General features: G+C 46.5%; 1 protein-coding gene across 1 annotated transcript in view; it reads right to left on the reverse strand.

The window, feature by feature from the left end:
* slc5a2 (solute carrier family 5 member 2) overlaps positions 1-9,505 on the reverse strand; it is a 36,009-nt gene extending 26,504 nt beyond the window's left edge. Inside the window, exons 1-6 of the mRNA XM_078225952.1 lie at positions 9,434-9,505; positions 8,843-8,947; positions 7,330-7,389; positions 6,697-6,801; positions 6,274-6,379; positions 928-1,008 (exon numbers count right to left, since the gene is read on the reverse strand). Coding sequence (XP_078082078.1) covers positions 928-1,008; positions 6,274-6,379; positions 6,697-6,801; positions 7,330-7,389; positions 8,843-8,947; positions 9,434-9,502 — 526 coding nt within the window. The 5' untranslated portion in view covers positions 9,503-9,505. The remainder of the gene's footprint in view (positions 1-927; positions 1,009-6,273; positions 6,380-6,696; positions 6,802-7,329; positions 7,390-8,842; positions 8,948-9,433) is intronic.
* Between the last annotated feature and the right edge of the window lie 11,066 nt (positions 9,506-20,571).

The raw sequence follows: 20,571 nt of genomic DNA on the forward strand, positions 1-20,571 counted from the left end.
TGTCCTGTAGATCGGGGCAGAAGTTACCTTTTTTTCTAACCTCTCTGGGACCTCATTTGCTGCTAGTATTGATGCCTAAAGCTTTTCAAACACCAACAGAGTTTTGTCAGCATACAAGTGTTAGATGCCTTCCTGAACGGTCAGACCTTATTAATGAATTAGCCATTGCTTGGCATCTGTAGAAAAACAATTGACCATGCTGCATCTTAAATGCTGCCTATCGACCAATGTGTCCAACAGTCAACATGGGACTGTGTTGAGAGGTGAGTGCATTTTAGTTAACTTTTGTTCAGCACACCTATTAAAATCTGTTCAAGTCCAATTCTAATCTGTGGAAAAAGGCCCAAAGCATCCTGAACCATGACAAGCATGAACGGTCCCAAACAAAATGATTAAAGTGAGTAGCATTATTTTTGTTGTGTTGATGAAGATGGGCTCATGTATGTCACTTATAGAGTAAGAGGGGCTTGTCTCCTTCTCTCAGCTTTCTCCCATCCTCACCCCAAGTTGCTGACTCTTTCTGGATACAGGTTCCAGAAGAATTGAACACCCTCTGATGTCTCACCACATTCCTGTAGGAGCCTTGATAGTACCAGCAAGGCACTCAATTGTGGAAAGTATTCATAGTCAGCTTGTAACCAACATCCACTCAGGTACGCTTTCCAGGAGATGTTCCTGAGGATTGTTGAGGAGTGTGAGCACTGGCTGATTTCCTTCCTCCTAAAGCCATAGGTACAAGAGTCTAAACACAACAATCCCCTGCCTTGGATTAGGGCAGCTATCTGCCCAGACCTGGATGCAACCTGGGTCTTTTTTGCTCTGTATGTCTCAACAATATAGCGGTTTAAACTTAGTAAGGCATCAAGGGGACATGGTGAAGTTTTTAAACCTTCCTTGTTTGAAAGGCGCAGAGACTAACTCACTTACAGTATCCCATCAGTACAAAAGCTCCAGCGATGATCACAAATGTCTGCACTGTGTCCGTGTACATCAGTGCGGCCAGGCCTCCTAGAACCAATCAGAAAGAAGCAGTTCCTTCACTGTCACTGGGTCAAAATCCTGAAGCTCTCTCCCTAACAGCATTATGGGTGTACCTACGCTACAGCACCTGCAGCGGCTCAAGAAGGCAGCTCACCACCACCTTCTCGAGGGCAATTAGGGATGGGCAATAAATGCTGGTCCAGCCAGCGAGGCCCACATCCCTGTGACTGAATGAAAAAAAGTCAGCACTGCACAAAAGTAGTCAAGATGATAAACCCAGGGGCAGCATGGTGACATAGTGGTTAGCACTGCTGCCTCACAACGCCAGGGACCCGGGTTCAAATCCCAGCTTGGGTCACTGTCTATGTGGAGGTTGCACATTCTCCCCGTGTCTGCGTGGGTTTCCTCTGGGTACTCCGGCTTTCTCCCACAGTCCAAAGATGTGTGGGTTAGGTGGATAGGCCAAGCTCAATTGGCTCTTAGTGTACCCAAACAGGCGCTGGAGTGTGGCGACTAGAGGATTTTCACAGTAATTTCATTGCAGTATTAATGTAAGCTTACTTTAAAAATAAACTTTAAACTCTGTCTGTCCTCTGAGGTGGAGGTAAAAATTCCAGTGGTACTACTTCAAAGAAAGCAGAGAGTTCTTGCCTGTTTTCTGGTCATTATCTATCCTTCAACCAATGTCTAAAAAAATCCCAAGGTTATCTGATCACTTCCCTCCTTGTTGTTTGTGGTATCTTGCTGTGGAAAATTGGCTGCCACATTTTCTAAATTATAACAGCGGCTAGACTTCAAAAATACTTTATCGGCTAAAGTGCCTTGGGCTGTCCTGAGGTGGTGAAAGGCACTACGTTACTATAAATCACATTCTCTCTTTGCTGTTTTTCAGGAAAGCAGCACATGCCAGGCCTCCAGCCGTGCTTTTAGGGGGTCTGCTCAAAGAGGGCACAGGGGGCAGAGGCAGGCTCCCTGTGCCATTACAGAAAAGATGTAGAATTCTATAATGAAATTCAGTGCCCCAGACTAGAGATAAATTTAAAAAACAGCTCAGGCTGTTGATTTTCTTCTGGGAAATGTGGCCATTGGGTGAGAATAGGATTGGGTGCAGTGAGGTATTCCTGGAACAGTGGTTCCCAAAGGGTGCGGCGTGCCACACTGGTGCAGTGAGAGAGGATGGCAAGTGTGGCGGGAAGATTGAAGGACAATCAAAGAAACATTTAAACATGGTTTGAACAAGCATTGTTTTATACTTTCTGGATATCCCATGATCATATTATAAAGTAGTTGTGTTCTATGTTATGAATCAAGCACTGCTAGGAGTTGTTTTTTTTTGTTTTTGAATGTATTTCTTATCAATAAAAAATTCGGTGTGGCGCGAGCAAATTTTTATTCCGAAAGTGCGGCCCAGTGAAAAAAGTTTGGGAACCACTGCTCTAGAACATCGAACAGTAGAGCACATGAACAGGCCCTTCGCCCACAATGTTGTGCTGAACATGATGCCAAATTAAACTAATCCCTTCTGCCTTCCCTTGGTCTATTCCTTGCATATTGATGTGCTTATCTAAAACCCCCTTAAACGCCCCTATCATATCTGCCCACACCACCACCCCTGGCAGCACCATCCAGCCACCTCCCACTCTCTGTGTGAAAAACTTGCCCCTCACATCTCCTTTGAACTTTCCCGCTCTTACTTAAAGTGCACGACCCCTAGTATTAGACATTTCAACTCTGGGAAAAAGATTCTGACTGTCAACCCTATCTATGCGTCTCATAATTTTATAGACTTCTATCAGATCTTCCCTCAGCCTCCGCCACTCCAGAGAAAACAATCCTAGTTTGTCCAGCCTCTCCTAATAGTTCATACCCTCTAATCCAGGCAGCATCCCGGTAAACATCTTCTGCACCCCTTCCAAAGCCTTCACATCCTTCCTGTAATGTGGCAATCAGAATTGAACGCAATACTCTCAGTGCGGCCTAACCAAAGTTTTATAAAGCTGCAACATGACATTCTGAATCTAGTACTAGAATCTTCTAATTCTCACTGTCTGGGCTCATGGAGAATGCCATTTTGAAGTATGTTCTTTACGCCAGTGGAATACAGGGCGAAAGCAGGCCATTTAGTTGAGTTCAAGGCTGATCTGTGATGTAACTTCATTTACCTGCCTCCGCACCATATCCCTTCATATCTTCGGCTGACAAAAAAATCTTGCAATCTCAGTTTTAATATTAGCAATTAACTGAGCATCAATAACCATTTGCAGACTTCCAAACTTCGACCATCCTTTGCATGTAGAAATGTTTCCTATTTTCATTACTGAAAATTCTGGCTCTAATTTATCGATCATGCCCTAGTTTCCCTCATGAGCAGAAATAGTTTCTCCCAACCCGCTCCATCTCTTTCTCTTAATAGTCTGAATATTTTTATCAAGTCACTCCTAACTTTCTAAATTCCAGGCTAAATCTCTCCTCATGCATTAACCTTTGGAGTCCAGGTATCGTCCTGGTAAATCTACCTGCACTCCCTCCAAAGCCAATATCCTTTTGAAGGTGTGGCTCCCAGAAATGCTCTCAGTGCTCCAGGTGGTCCAACTGCAGCCTTGTGTCGCTGAAGAGTGACTTCAACCCCCCTGTATTCTATTCCTAATAAATACAGAGTCGGCACCTACAATAGGGCAGCACTGTTGCCTCGCAGCACCAGGGACCAGTGTTTAATTGTGGCTTTGGGTGACTGTGCATGGAGTTTGCACGTTCTCTCCATGACTGCGTGGATTTCCTCCGGGTGCTCCAGTTTCCTCTCACACTCTAAAGATGTGCAGGTTAGGTGGATTAGCCATACTAAATTGCCCCTAGTGTGTAGGTTAGGTGGATTAGCCATGCTAAATTGCTCCTAGTGTGTAGGTTAGGTGGATTAGCTATGGTGGATGTGCTGGGTTGCGGGGATGGGGCAGGGGGTGGGTGTGGGTGGGATGATCCTTTGGAGGGTCAGTGCAGACTCGATGGGCTGAATGGCCTCCTACTGCACTATAGAGAGTCTATGATTCTATTCCACGATTCTACTGGTAAAGACTAGAATAGTAGGAGTGGGGATGAAGGCGAGAGAATCTGTTTTAGAACAGTTTTGCTAAAGTTTACATGGAATTATTGCTGTAGTATTGATATTCATTTAAAGGTCATAATGGATTGCTGAAAATGAACAAAACTGGATATCGGCGTTTTCTCAGATACTTCGACAGTATTAGGGTTCAAAATGTAATTTTATTACTGGAATGGGGAGGCATGTGGTTAATAATAGAGCGAGGGCAATCTCAATTGGTATTCCAAACTACTTCAACCGACCCTGTAAAGATTTACAGAGCAAAAGAGTCAAAGGTCTCCAGAATAATTACAGCAAGAACATGACTGAGGAATTTTAATTGCTTGGCCACTTAACACTTTATCAGTATCAGCTAAATTTTAAGAAGAGCATCATATTGAGGACATGTTGGTTTATCGACCGGAACAGATTGCTGTTTTGAAATGAATCCAGCAATGTTGTCCACTTGTTAGGCACAGGGAAAAGAATGGAAATGTTTCTCCTGTACCTAGCCCTTTCTTCCACATGGAACGTCAATGCTCATGATAACACCAAGGAGAGGATGAAACCACAATATCCTAAATTACAGGTAATCTGAAGTAATGTTATCCTGAACTGAGAAAATAGTCCTGGTGCTACTGACAGGGCGAAACAGGCCTCTGATTAACTAATTGGCTTCAATTGGTTTGTGGGCCTCAAGTAGCCAAGAACAAGGCCTCAGTTAGAATGTAAGGCAGAATTTTACAATCCCGCCGGCAGAATCTTCTGATGCCGCCAAAATCAATGAATCAATGAGCGGGATTTTCCTCCAGCCTCCCTCCCCACCCCTCCCCCACCTCCCCCGCCCCCATTCACCCTGGTGTGGCATGTTTTCCGGCGAGGGGGGCGGCCCGCCGTTGGCTGGTGGCGTGATCTTCTGGTTCTGTCGATGTCTACAGAGTTTTATATGCCCCACACTCTCTGCCGCTGGGGAATTTGCCATTGGTCGGGGTTGGGGGGGGGGGGGGGGGTGGTATATGCCCCCCACTCTCTGCCGCTGGGGAATTTGCCATTGGTCCCATCATAATACCCATCAGTGGGATCAGATGATCCCACCAGCAGGCAGGGCTGAAAGGCTTTGGTCAAAGGACATTGCCGCAACAGGGCCGTAACATTCTGCCCTTAGACTTCAAAATGTTCACAGTAAAGGCCTTGCAATAACCCACTTTGCAAGCATCATTGCTTCAAATAAACCAGTTCCTTAATTACACACAAAATAAAAACAGAAAATGCTGGAAAATCTCCGCAGGTCCGACAGCCTCTGTGAAATGTTCTGTTTTTGTTTCAGAATTCCACAAAGGCTGTCAGACCTGCTGAGATTTTCCAGCATTTTCTGTTTTTGTTTCAGACTCCAGCAGTAATTTGCTCTTATCCCGGTTCCTTAATTATTTCGATTTGTCAGTAGCTTTCTAAACTTTGACTATGTAACACTCGACCAAGTGGGCAAGGAGTGAATCCAGATTATTCTATGGAAACAAATAAAAAGATTTTTCTACACTTTCAACAAGTGAAGATTTACAAATAGAAGAACTGTCTGATTGATGGTAACTGATCCAGCAAGGGGAGAAAGTAGGTGCTAGGGCTCCTACCCAATGGGGATACTATGATTCTATTGATATCCACAATGGGAGTTTGTAAGGTCCATAGTTTGCTTGCAAAGTAGACACCCAATAACCTCAGAAAATATGTGCTGTATGACACGGTCATGGCATGGGGGAGGTTGCAATCAAGCTGAGCTGGATCCTGTCCACAGCTGACGTCTACACAAATGAAATATTAAAACAAGAGTCAGTGAATGTAATTGAAAGCAGGAACCCCAGGGTTTATTCTTCTCCCAACCCATGGACAATTTCAGCACATCCCTTGATACCTCTGATCAGCTGCCTAAGCACAGGCCAGTGGTAGTAACTACTTGCCTGTGGGGTTCAGTTCTACACTGGGTGAGATCAGCTAAGTTAGCAGAGACCAGAGATGGAGGCTGACTTTTCTACTTGTGGGGTTCAGTTTTACACACGGCACATCAGCTGAATGAGCACAGACCAGACATTGAAGCTGTGGTTTCTGTCAGCTCTGTATGGCCAAATTTTCCTAGTTTTTCTTTCTAAGTTTCTCAAGCAGCAGCCCGCAGAATGCTCTATGTAAACAGGATGTTGACCTGCCTGATCTTCTGTGCCTACCTGTAACGGTGTAGATACAGGTAATAATCAGCAAGGCTATTACTGCGACATAGATGTTCCATCCAAGAGCTTGTTGGATGAAGACTGCTCCAGAGAACATGTCCACCTACCAAGAAATCAGATAAAAGTCTATTAAGAAATATCAATAACAGTGAAATCTAACTGAAGAGGAGGTCCAATCATCAGAAATTAATAAAGACAAAATGGCCGCTTAGGAAGTTTAAAATTTCCCATGAGGACCATTAAAGAGGGCGCCTGGCCACAAAGTACCCTTTATAGGCTGAGTTTGCCCATCAGGGATCAATAAAGAAGATATTTCACTATACGAATATCTTTTAAGGGGCAGGTCTCACTTTCAGTGACCTTTTAAAGAAACAGTCAAAGGAAAGTTGAATGAAGTGATGACTATGAGGAGATACTCACCGAGATCTTGGTAAATATATACAGAAAGAGAGAGATGAGGGAGAGGTAGAGTCTGATTCGGTTTCCTCCAAACCTTTTCATTAGGTACTGGGGCATAGTGATGACCTGGGAAAGGACACAGAAGTCAAATAATGGGCAAATATTTTCATCTGCAAGTTCCCTCTTGCTGAATCCAGTTAGGCCAATATTTCTTTACAAAGATCTGACAGATCAAAATGGTTCCTGAAGACAATAATTGGAATTGATGGTCACGTGATGTTTGGAGCTCTGGAAGCCATTTTGACTTTGGCTGATAGCGTACAATGGATACTATTGATTGAAGTCAATGGAAATAAAATTTACCAGAGATTATCCATTTTGCTATTACCCATTTTACACAATTCATCACCCGTTTTACTCTATTATCCAAACTCATTATTACCTCCACTTGTGGCATCCAAGGTTGATCCAACTGCAGGGCACTGGATGCCACATTGTGTTGGATAACGTGTTCTTCCATCACTGGGACCCCCATGTTTGAATCTAGCTGCAGGATATTGTGCCCCACAGTGAGTTGGATAAGCCCACTCATCACTGGAACTTGTATGATATAAATACCAGAGCAGGTCAATGGGAATGGAATCTCATACTCACCCCAGCTGTCAGATAGACCGGGACAAAGAGCCAACCCAGGAGTAACACAACAAACAGGGCCTGTGGGATGCAAATCTCAAAGTTAAACATGGCAAATTGTTTCTCCATTCATTACTCTGAGACCCTGGTGAGGATATGAGGCAGAGCCAAGGTGGAAATGGGCTTAAGAGATGATGAGGTACGTCAGGAGCTAAAGTAGTTAGATGATAATGTTGAGTTTTTAAAAGTTCCAACATTGCAAAATGAAAGGAAGAGTGAAGAATGTGATGGTTCCAGGGAAAGAATGAATTAGAGTAGGAAACAAAACAATGAGTGGGATTTTATGGCCTCCCTCGACCCGAGACCTGAAAATCCCACCTGAGGTCAACGGACATTTCCATTGTCCGCCCCTCGTCCACTCAGATTTAGTGGCGGGCGGGGCGGTAGAATTCCGGCCAATGAGTCTTGACTTCAACAACATGAAGATGCAGGGAGGGGTGAACGGTTTTGAATGTTATGAGGGCAAAAGGTCAATTTCAGAGGTGCATTTTCCACAGGAATATAGATAAGATAGGGAAAGAATGGCTGATACTGCGAGGGATTCTGAACGCTAGAAGTGAGAGAGGTACAAAACGACAAACTTTAATCAAATTTCATCAAACATGTCTCATCCAATGGATATGTTTGCACATGGGAAATACGTCTCTGATTCCTGAGTTTCCAGGATCAGTAAGCGTCAGAAATACTGAGATCTCTGGGACACTAGAGACAAGTGGTACAACTTTGTAATTCAAAGATTGCAGTGTGCCTAATGTTGTAGATCTGGAGACTGTAACATGCCCAGTCACTGAGGTATGCAAGCAGTTATATGTCAGAAACCTGGACTTGGGTCCATTAAAGTATTTGATCGTTGGTAGACTGAAGGAAGTAATATTCAGTTTCCAGGGAGCCTGGAAACAGTGATGATGTGCAGTGATGTTATCCAAGGGTCAGTTTTGGGTTTGAAACTCATTTCAATTTTTATAATTGATCCAGACTCTGGTGCAGGGAACAGCATTATAAAATATGTTGATGATGTGAAACTTGATGAAGTAGCAATAGTATTGATGATACTTATAGCGTTCAGGGTGGCACGGACTAAATGGTGAAATGGACAGAAGCGTAGCAGCTGGAGTTTAATATGGAGAAGTATGAAGTGATTGCACTCGGGAGTACTAATTTGGAAAGACTGTATACTATAAATGTTATGATTTTGAAGAGTGCAAATGAACAGTGTGGACTTGTCTCCATAAATACAAATTTTTAAAGGTAGTAGAGCAAGGTAATAAGTTGGTTTAAAAAAGCTTAGGGGTTAATTAGGGTTATAAATGCAATATTATGTCCCCCACTAGGAAAATACACATCTTGGCATGTCAAGCTGTAGTGATGATATAAAGGAGGGCCAGCTTGGGAAAAATTCGGAATCCCTAATACACACCGATCAGGATTCATAAAATGCTACAAAGCGTTAACGTACTTATTTCACCGCACTTACGTTCCACTCAAAGCCACCAACAGCCAAACCGTTTGCTGCGCCTGTGCCTGCCAAACCTACAAAGTGTCCGCTTCCGATGTTACTGGCAAAGAGTGAGGCTCCAACCTGGAGGGGGATTTGAGAAAGAGACCTGGTGAGTTTTAAGAAAAAAACTACCATCTGCTGCATGTGTGGAGTCTTGGAAATCAAATAAGTGGGTTTTTCTTTTAGCTATAAAAGGTTTCTAGAACACTGGGCATCAAAATAAATTATAAAGTGAACTTTCAGCTCAGAAACCTCAATCTATTCAACCTCCATCTAACTGAGGCCTAGTTGAGGGTTATTACATAGTCTTAAAAGTTACTTACTGTTGCTTACGATCTTTAACCAGAAAGTGTAATTCTCATTGTGCTTTTAGGCTTATTAATCAATCACAATCATAAGTATTTTCGCATATTCACCATGTAATGGTGTAAAGCCACCATTCAATCTGGTTGTGGATTAAAATTGATTTTGGTTTCCTTAAGATTTCAAGTTTATGTCATTGTAGTTTTCTATATTTTAAGAAGAGGCTGACAAATAAATTAAATCAATAAAATAAACATTACTCACTGTGTACCATTGCATGTTTCTCCCGGCCAAGAAATATCCACCAACGGTTGCACGATTGGTCCTACACATGGACTAAAAAAAGCGCAATGCACATTAATGATAGATCATTAATGCTCCATGTAACAGTGATTGGCAGATAATCTTTACTGTTTCTGCTTTGGACGTTCAAGGCAGCATTTAATAGTGAGCAGATTTTGCGACTGATGGAATTGTGGGGGAGGGATTCTCAAAACATTGAGTCCTTTGAAAATCATGTATCGCAAGAATAGGAAGAGGAGTTAGGAGATGGGTAAACATTGTAGCACATTGATCTGTACTTCACTCCGTGCTTTCCAGGCACTCTCACACAAGCTGATATCAAGCCAGAAGAGGCCGAGGTATCACAAGTCCTTTTGTAAATCACATGACCCTTTCACAGAACCTTGCTTGACAAATCATTCCCAAGAACAGCTCAAGACTCCTTCCAATTTCCACTCCTTTCACATCCTCTCACCATCTTCCCTGTCATCTGAAATAAATTAGCGGTCCTGCATTATTAAGACCTTCCAGAAGATCTCCTGACCTGTCCCATAAATAAAAGGTTGGCCAAACACAGCATCTACTGTTATATTCACAAGATGAAGGGTACGTATTTCATATCAGTTGGCAGGCATTGTGGCCAGCTTCCTTAACTGGTGCTTCTTCTTAGTTCAGGCCCTGTAGCAAGAGCCTGTGAGGTGAGTGACCACTCAGTATCAGCAAGAGGATCAAAGTGCCTCTCAAATTCAATGAGCATGGTCACCCATTACCCTACTTTAAGCTGCAGCACATTTATTAACGGCCTTCATTCCTTGCCTGTTTTCTAGGTCATGTGTTCTCTTTGGTGGGGGGAATTGGGGGGAAACTCAGACCTGTAGATGTGCTGTCATATCAGGAGAGATGGCAACATAATCCTATGCCAGGTCTAATCTGTCCTTTCGCCTTGACTTGTGCATAAACACCCTCATGATATCCATGGGGGAAGCAGACAATCCTGGCCAATGTTTCAGAGCTCCTTTGAGTGTGGATATGGTAAACCACTGTTAGCTTATTACCTGTATATGTGACATGTCTGGACACATCCCTGCCGACCCTACTCGAGACTCCTCCCCCACCGTCCAGGTATAAAGGCGACTGCTCCCCACCCCCCTGCCTCAGTCTGGACCAGTTCATCGGCATGGGTGTGCGCCAAGTCTTTTGCGAATAAAAGCCTATTTGTTCTTGCATACAAACTAGTCTTTGCTCGATTGATGGTGCATCAATTTTATTAGCAAAAGTTTTGGGATGGAGCAGATACTAAAACCTGACAAACTCGAACTGGACCCTCAAGCTGTTGGAGCCTCTAACAGCTTCGATCACTGGCTGTGCTGTTTCGAAACTTTCGTCACCTCCTCCTCCGTCGTCCAGACCGAAACCGACAAGCTACACGTGCTCCACGCCCAGGTAAGCGATCAAGTATTCTCGATGATTAGAGACGCTGAAACTTACAAGGATGCGATCGAACTTTTAAAAGGCCAGTACAACAAACAGTCTAATGAAATCTACGCCAGACATCATCTGGCTACTCGCAGACAACAGCCAGGAGAATCAGGTGATCAATTCCTGCGTGTGTTGCGAGCACTCGGCAGGGCCTGCAACTGCAAGACCGTAACAGTCGCCGAAAACACTGAAGACTTAATCAGAGATGCCTATGTCACGGGTATCAGGTCAAACTATATCCGACAACGACTGCTGGAACAGGGTGGGCTGGACCTACAAAAGACTGTGGCGCTTGCCGACTCGTTAGAGGTGGCCTTCCGTAATCTCGAGGCCTACACCCCCGACCACGGAGGCGCATCGTGGACACCGCGGCCGCCGCCACCTCTGTACTCGGGAGGGCCGCAGGCCTACGCCACGTTCCACCAATGACCCGACCGCTGCGGCAGTCTCTGGAGGCCCGAGGTGCTACTTCTGCGGCCTGGGGAAGCACCCCCAACAACGCTGCCCGGCAAAGGATGCGATCTGCTCCGGGTGTGGAAAGAAGGGCCATTACGTGAAGGTATGCAGAGCAAAATCGACCTCCAAGCCCAGTAGCGCCGTGTACTGCGTGGCGACCCTGACTGTGCGGGGCACAGTGTACAAAAATTTCAGGCTCCTCGTGCTGCCACAACTCTGTGCTGCCGTACTCCTGGGACTAGATTTCCTGAGTCACCTTAAGAGCGTCACAATGGAGTAAAATGGGCCTTTTCCCCCGCTCTCCGTTTGCAATCAGCAGTTCTTAGATCGCCCATCGCGCACCACCTGCAGCTTCTCGACACTTAAAGTCACCCCTCCCTCACTGTTTGAAAATCTCACCCCCGATTGCAAGCCCATCGCCACCAAGAGCAGACGGTACAGTGCTGGAGACAGAGCTTTTATCAGGTCCGAAGTGCAACGGCTCCTTGGGGAGATCATTGAGGCCAGTACCAGCCCCTGGAGAGCCCAAGTAGTAGTTGTTAAAACTGGGGAGAAACATTGCATGGTCATTGACTACAGTCAGACCATTAATCGATACACGCAGCTGACGCGTTCCCCTTCCCCGCATATCTGACATGGTTAATCAGATTGCGCAATATCGGGTGTTCTCCACCATCGACTTAAAATCTGCATGCCACCAGCTCCCTATCCGCCCGGAGGACCGCCAATACACTGTCTTCACGGCGGATGGCTGCCTCTATCACTTCCTTAGGGTCCCCTTCGGCGTCACCAACGGTTTTCCAGCGTGAGATGGACCGAAAGGTAGACCAGAACGGGCTGCAGGCCACCTTCCCGTACCTGGATAACGTCACCATCTGCGGCCATGATCAGCTGGACCACGACGCCAACCTCCACAAATTCCTCCACACCGCCACACTCTTAAATCTGACCTATAATAAGGAGGAGTGCGTATTCCGCACACACCGCCTCGCCATCCTTGGTTGTGTTGTGGAAAACGGGGTCATCGATCCCGATCCCGACCGCATGCGTCCCCTCCTGGAACTCCCCCTCCCCACCAGCCTCAAAGCACAGAGGAGATGCCTGGGCTTCTTCTCATATTACGCCCAGTGGGTCCCCAATTATGCGGATAAAGTCCGTCCGCTCATCAAATCCACCTCTTTTCCCCTGACGGCAGAGGCCCGCCTGGCCTTCGACCGCATCAAAGCAGACATCGTGAAGTCCACGATGCACACTGTAGATGAATCCATCCCGTTCCAGGTGGAGAGCGATGCGTCTGACTTCGCCCTAGCCGCCACCCTTAACCAGGCGGGCAGACCCGTGGCCTTCTTCTCACGAACCCTCCAAGGCCCTGAAATTCGACACTCCTCTGTCGAAAAGGAGGCCCAAGCCATAGTGGAAGCTGTACGGCACTGGCGCCACTACTTAGCTGGGAAACGATTCACCCTACTCATGGATCAACGGTCAGTTGCATTCATGTTTAATAACACGCAGCGGGGCAAGATCAAAAATGATAAAATATTGAGGTGGAGAATCGAGCTCTCCACCTACAATTACGACATCTTATACCGGCCCAGGAAGCTCAATGAGCCCCCAGACGCCCTGTCCCGGGGAATATGTGCCAGCGCACAAATGGACCAATTGCAGACTCTCCACAATGACCTCTGCCACCTGGGGGCCACCAGGTTTTTTCACTTCATTAAAGCCCATAACCTGCCCTACTCTATTGAGGAAGTCAGGTCTATAACCAGACACTGCCAGGTCTGCGCAGAGTGCAAGCCGCACTTCTATCGGCCAGACAGAAAAAGCCACCCGCTCTTTCGAACGCCTAAGCGTCGACTTCAAAGGCCCCTGTGGTGGACCTCAGTTGTGCCTTTGTCCTATATGGACCACCGTTGTGTGTGTTTGTCATACCTGGACACATCCCCTTCCAGTTTGGTTCCTCCCCTCAGCACCTAGTATAAAGGTGGCTGTCTCCTCCCCCTTGTTCAGTCCAGGTCGTTTATTTGTTGGGATCTGCTCCTGATTCTGTTGTGAATAAAAGCCTACACTTATATTGGCATATCGGTCGTCTTTCGCCTTATTGATAGCGCATCAGCCCCCTCCCCTCTTCTGACCGCAACATATACTTCCTCAATGTCATTGACGAATATTCACATTTCCCCTTCGCTATTCCCTGCCCGCATATGACCTCGGCCACGGTCGTCAGGGCCCTGCACAGCCTCTTCACCCTGTTTGGTTTCCCTAGCTATATCCATAGCGACCGGGGATCCTCCTTTATGAGTGATGAGCTGCGACAGGAATTTAGAAGGCTGAGGGGGGATCTTATAGAGACCTATAAGATAATGAAGGGGCTGGATAGAGGTGGAGAGATTCTTTACACTTAGAAAGGAAACTAGAACTAGAGGGCACAGCCTCAAAATAAAGGGGGATCAGTTTAGGACAGAGTTGAGGAGGAACTTCTTCTCTCAGAGGGTGGTGAATCTCTGGAATTCTCTGCCCACTGAAGTGGTGGAGGCTACCTCGTTGAATATGTTTAAATCATGGATAGATGGATTCCTGATTGGTAAGGGAATTAGGGGTTTATAGGGATCAGGCGGGTAAGTGGAATTGATCCACTTCAGATCAACCATGATCTTATTGAATGGTGGGGCAGGCTCGAGGGGCTAGATGGCCTACTCCTGCTCCTATTTCTTATGTTCTTATGACAGTACCTGCTCTCCAAAGGCATAGCCTTGAGTAGGACCACCAGCGACAACCCCAGGGGGAACGGACAGGTAGAGAGGGAGAACGCGACAGTCTGGAAGGCCGTTTTACTAGCTCTGAGATCTAAAGGTCTTCCAGTCACCTGCTGGCAAGAGGTGCTCCCTGATGCACTACACTCGATTAGATCACTCCTTTGCACAGCTACCAATGCTACCCCTCATGAAAGAATGTTTGTTTTCCCCAGAAAGTCCTCCTCGGGGACCTCACTACCGTCGTGGCTGATGTCCCCAGGCCCTGTCCTGCTCTGGAAGCACGTGAGGACCCATAAGTCGGACCCCCTGGTCGAAAGGGTCCAACTCCTCCACGCCAACCCCCAATACGCCTATGTGGCGGACCCCGACAGGCGGGAGTACACAGTCTCTATTCGAGACCTGGCACCCGCAGGTGCCCCAGGGACCACTACGACCCACAACCCCACACCCCCAGCGTTGTCCATACAGCACCAGGGCCACTGCATGCTCCCCTAGCCCCCGTATACAGCACGCCTGAGCCCCAGGAGCCGCCACCACGCACCCGACAATCTAAAGGGACTACAGACGACTCGAGCGACTACGACCTGGCGCCTGAACCAACACCGCGGCCACCTGAACCAACACCACAACTGGCACTACAGCGGTCGCAGCGGCAGATCAAGCCCCCAGAGAGACTAAATTTGTAATTCTGCAAATATCGTTCCACTCACCTCACCCCCGCCGGACTCTTTTTTAAACAGGGAGTGAATGTGGTAAACCACTGTTAGCTTATTGCCTGTATATGTGACATGCCGCCCCTACCCGAGACTCCTCCCCCCACCCAGTCCAGGTATAAAGGCGACTGCTCCCCACCCCCCTGCCTCAGTCTGGACCAGTTCATTGGCATGGGTGTGCTCCAAGTCTTTTGCTAATAAAAGCCTATTTGTTCTTGCATACAAACTAGTCTTTGCTCAATTGATGGTGCATCAGTGGATATGTGTTTGAGGCCGTGAGAGTAGCAATACAGTACCCAGTGGGCAGCACGGTGGCACAGTGGTTAGCACTGCTGCTTCACAGCGCCAGGGACATGGGTTCGTTCTCGGCTTGGGTCACTGTCTGTGTGGAGTTTACACGTTCTCCCCGTGTCTGCGTGGGTTTCCTCCCAACGTCTGAAAGACGTGGTGCATTGACCCGAACAGACGCCGGACGGTGGTGACTAGGGGAATTTCACAGTAACTTCATTGCAGTGTTAATGTAAGCATTACTTGTCACTAATAAATAAAATATTTTTTATAAAGGAAACCAGTTAATCTGGACAATCATAGGCCAGTTAGCTCGACACCTGTGGTAGGGAAAGTCTTTTGCAACTTTAATTAAGATGAAATTACTATTGAAATGAAAAGTGAATAAAAGTAGGCTGCACGGATTTCAAAATGGATGAATGTACTCTATAGACCTCAGGATTCTTTGATAAGGTGACAGATGAGGTAGATAGGGAAATGCAGCATGTGTCGGGTGTACAGAATTTAGAAAAGCTATTAACAAGATGCCACATGAGAGATTCCAGTATGGAAGCAGAGGGAGGATACCAAACGAGATTACATATGTTTAGTAGGTAAAAAACAGAAAGCAGGGGTTAACAGCAATTTATCAGAGTGGTTGGGAGTGGATTGCAATGACCCCAATTTCCTGTTCTGAAGCTGCTGCTGCTCACTGAAGATATCAATGATTTGGACATACAACCAACCGGTGTTGAAATTTAATACCAAAATAGGAAGTATAATTAATTATTCAGAAGAATTGGGAAAAGGGAGGGGTGATGATGTGGTAAGGCCTAAAAAAAAATGACAAAGGCATTTTAATGCAAAGAGGGGTAAGATGAAGCATTTAACCAAATCACAGCTAAAAATAGACATTGGGCGGGATTCTCTGGCACACCCCTCCACCCCCCACCCCCATGGCGTATTTCTTGGCGGCAGGAGGTGACCTGTTATTGCAAGTGGACGGATCTTCTGGTCCCATCAGTGTCAATGGGATTTCCTGTTGAATCTGCCCCATGCTATGTTTTACAAAGCTCAGATATCAGTGGCAGCGGTGCGCTGTTGCTAGCACCAGAAGATCCCGCCAGCTGGAAGGATCAGAACATCCTGCCTTCTGAATGGAAGTTTTGTTTTTCTTTCTGCTTTCATGGGATGTGGGCGTTGTTGGCAAGTCCAGCATTTGCTGCCCATCCCTAATTGCCCTTGAGCTGAGTGGTTTGCTCGGCCATTTCAGAAGGCAGATAAGAGTCAACCGCATTGCTGTGGCTCTGGAGTCAGCCAGACCAGGTAAGGATGGCAGATTTCCTTCTTAAGGGACATGAGTGAACCAGATGGGTTTTTACAACAATCGATGATAATTGCCATAGTCACCATTACAGATTTATTAATTAAACTTAAATTTCACCAGCAGCTGTGGTGGAATTTGAAACCATGGCCGCGATTCTCCCAAAAGCGCTGAATTGGCGGGAAAACTGTTCTAGATCCCGACTGTTTTGTTCGGTCAACTTCTCACCTGAATCGCTCCACTCTGTGCACTGCAGAGGTCCCAGTCATGAATCTCATTTAAAGCCCAGGGGGGCGGGGCCTATTCATGCCAGAGTCTGCACATGCGCAGTGGCCCCGATCTGTCAGTCTCCCCATTTGCTGGCCAGCTCGATCGCTCGCCAGCCCAGGATCCCCGCAGTGCTGCCCCTCCAGCCCCTCCCACGGCCTGATCGTGATTCCCACAATAATTCCCAGGCCAGCCCTGAGTCCCCCCTGCCCCGGAGCGCCCCAGTGTCCAGCCCCCCCCCCCAGCAGTGACAATCCCCACCCACCCTCACCTGGCAGACCTCCCTGCTAACCCCCTCCGGGATCAGACCTCAGACCCCTCCCCGGGAGACCATCCTTCCCTCCCAGGCCGCCCCAATCACTCCAGGCCAATCGCTATGCAGAGTGGCAGCAGGACCCCCCACTCCCTCTGATCGCCTCTAGGCCCCACCCACACTAGGCCCCACCCCCATGGCACTGCCCGATGCCCACTGGACAGTGCTAGGGTGCACCCTGGGCATGGGCACTTTACCCCTTGGGCAGAGCCAGGGGGCACAAGCTGGCACTGCCAGGGTGTCCATGCCTAGGGGGCACCATACCCCCACCGCCCGGCCCCCTGGGGGGTCCTCGATTGTCTCCCCCTTCATTCCGATGGGGTCTCCCGCCAGTTCCCCGAATGTGGGAAACTACTCTTAACCCCGCCGGAATGAAGTACTCCTGGCGGGGCGGGAGATTCAATCGGACCGGTAAGTTCCCGATAATCACGTGCAAAACATATTTTTAAAAGATTCAAATGACTTATCTCTCTTCCTCCGGTTTCCAGCATGGTTTGGTCTCCGACTGTTCTCCGGCTCTGGGAGATGCGCGTGCATTCCCGGCGCACGTGCAAATCCCGGAAAAAGGCCGACGACGTGATTCTCCCGACTGGACCCACCAGAAAAGTTGCGGGATGCGATTGGAGAATCAAGCCCCATGTCTCCAGAACATTACCCCGGATTACTTGTCCGGTGACATTAGCACTACACCACCATGCTGTGAAACTTTGCATTGTAATTCACAGGATATTAAAACAGCCATCTTAAGTTGATGGGGTTGCAACATTTTAGCTCTTTTCACAAGAATTATAGAATATAAGGACCAAGGCGGTATGGTGGCACAGTGGTTAGCACTTCTGCCTCACAGCGCCAGAGACCCAGGTTCAATTCCTGGCCTCGGGTCACTGTCTGTGCGGAGTCTATGTTTTCCCCGGGTCTGCGTGGGTTTCTTCTGGGTGCTCTGGTTTCCTTCCACAGTCTGAAAGCCATGCTGGTTAGATGCATTGGCCATGCTAAATTCTCCCTCAGTATTCCCAAAGTGTGGTGACTAGGGGATTTTCACAGTAACTTCATTGCAGTGTTAACATAAGCCTACTTGTGACACTAATAAAAAAACTTTAAACTTAGGAGATAATACAGATCCAAAATAATAAGACCTCTGCTAGAGTATTGTGTGTGATATGGAGCTCCACACTACAAGAAGAATATTAAGGCCGTAGAAAGATAATGACATTGATTCACTCGAATGGTGTCTGCCATGAAGAAATACATTTAAGTGGAAAACCTGATCCTCAATTTTAACCAGCCGGGCTGGGTCGGATTTGATTCATGCTCCCATCTTATGCGCCACCGAATTTTGTTCTTGGTTGAAATCATTGGGATGAGGTGGGCAAGAAACGTAGGTGCCAGGGCAGTCTGCCAATCTGTAGTCCTTGGCAGAATGGTGCCAGGGATGTCACGCTCAATCTTTCTCAAAAAAGATTAAAGCACAACTTTTAGTCAATCTAAATCTGTTGTATCGGGGCATCTGAGAAGTACTATGAGGACACAATGCCCACTTTATGGGCAATGTGGGCATCTTGCATTTGAATTAAGGTCATCATAAAGGCAGCAAATAAGCCAGATCCAGGTCACTAGAATATCACCATCAGTTTTCAGATAGCTGTATTTTTTGAAAACCTTTCCTATACTTATGTCTTACATATCCTCTCTCTGTTCTAATGTTAGCCTCCTGGCAATATTAAAGCATTCTGGAAGAAGGAATCAGATACTTCCATTTACTTAACCTTCTAATAGCCCTGTGCAGATCACATGAACACGCACTGCTGGCTTCCTTCCAAAATGATGATCGGTTCCAGTCAGTGAACCAGCAGAGTAAACAAGGTCTTTGATGCAATGTTCCTCTTTAATTTTTCGCTTACACTGTCAATTGTGCTAAATGACTGTGCAATTAAAATTCCTCAGTAATTTTCCCTTGTAATTATGTGTAGGGCCTTTGACATCTTCCGCTCTGTAAACTTTCAAAGGGTCAGAAGAAATATTCTGAAATGTAGTTTGAGAGATCAATGACCGTACTCTTAAATTAACCATGTCTGTCCTCATTCAGTAAGGAACTTGATTGTTAACCCTTACACTGCACGCAGGTTTTGGAAACTCCTGGAGGAATCGGCTTTCCTCCCTTTCAGTTGAACCATTGTGTTTTTGAAGTAAATATTAATATTACACTCAAAATTTTGCATAAGCATTAGGAGAATATTTAGTCAAATCTGGTTCCCTTGTAGAGTCATAGGGTGGAATTTTCCCATCGTCTCGCCAGAACTACAGGAATCGTAGTGGGCGGGACATGGACTATGCAAATGTCCGTTGACCTTGGGTGGGAATTTCTGGCCTCAGGGTGAGTGCGGCTGGAAAATCCCACCCATAGAATCATAGAGTCACAGAGATATACAACATGAAACAGGCCCTTTGGCCCAACTCGTCCATGCCGACCAGGTTTCCTAAACTGAACTAGTCCCATTTGCCTGTGTTTAGCTCATATCCCTCGAAACCTTTCCCATCCATGTAGCTGTCCAAATGTCTTTTCAATGTTGTAATTGCACCCACCTCTACCACCTCCTCTGGCAGTTCATTCCATATATATTCTATGATTGAGTTTTTTGTAGGGGTAACCAAGAAGGTAGATGAGGGCAGTGCAGTTGATGTTGTCTACATGGACTTTAGCAAGGCCTTTGACAAGGTACCGCATGGTAGGTTGTTGCATAAAGTTAAATCTCACGGGATCCAAGGTGAGGTATCTAAATGGATACAAAATTGGCTTCTTGATAGAAGCCAGAGGCTGGTTGTGGAGAATTGTTTTTCAAACTGGAGGCTTGTGACCAGCAGTGTGCCTCAGGGATCAGTGCTGGGCCCACTGTTATTTGTCATTTATATGAATGATTTGGATGAGAATATAGGGGGCATGGTAGTAAGTTTGCAGATGACACCAAGATTGGTGGCACGGTGGACAGTGAGGAAGGTTATCTCCAATTGCAAGGGGATCTTGATCAATTGGGCCAGTGGGCTGACGAATGGCAGATGGAGTTTAATTTAGACAAATGTGAGGTAATGCATTTTGGTAGATTGAATCAGGGCAGGACTTACTCAGTTAATGGTAGGGCATTGGGGAGAGTTACAGAACAAAGAGATCTAGGGGTACATGCTCATAGCTCCTTGAAAGTGGAGTCACAGGTGGACAGAGTGGTGAAGAAGGCATTCGACATGCTTGGTTTCATCCGTCAGAACATTGAATACAGGAGTTGGGACGTCTTGTTGAAGTTGTACAAGACATTGGTAAGGCCACACTTGGAATACTGTGTGCAATTCTGGTCACCCTATTATAGAAAGGATATTATTAAACTAGAAAGAGTGCAGAAAAGATTTACTAGGATGCTACCGGGACTTGATGGATTGAGTTATAAGGAGAGGCTGAATAGACTGGGACTTTTTTCTCTGGAGCACAGGAGGCTGAGGGGTGACCTTATAGAGGTCTATAAAATAATGAGGGGCATAGATAAAATAGATAGTCA

The sequence above is a fragment of the Mustelus asterias genome, chromosome 12 (assembly GCF_964213995.1).
Source record: "Mustelus asterias chromosome 12, sMusAst1.hap1.1, whole genome shotgun sequence".
Lineage (NCBI taxonomy): Eukaryota > Metazoa > Chordata > Chondrichthyes > Carcharhiniformes > Triakidae > Mustelus > Mustelus asterias.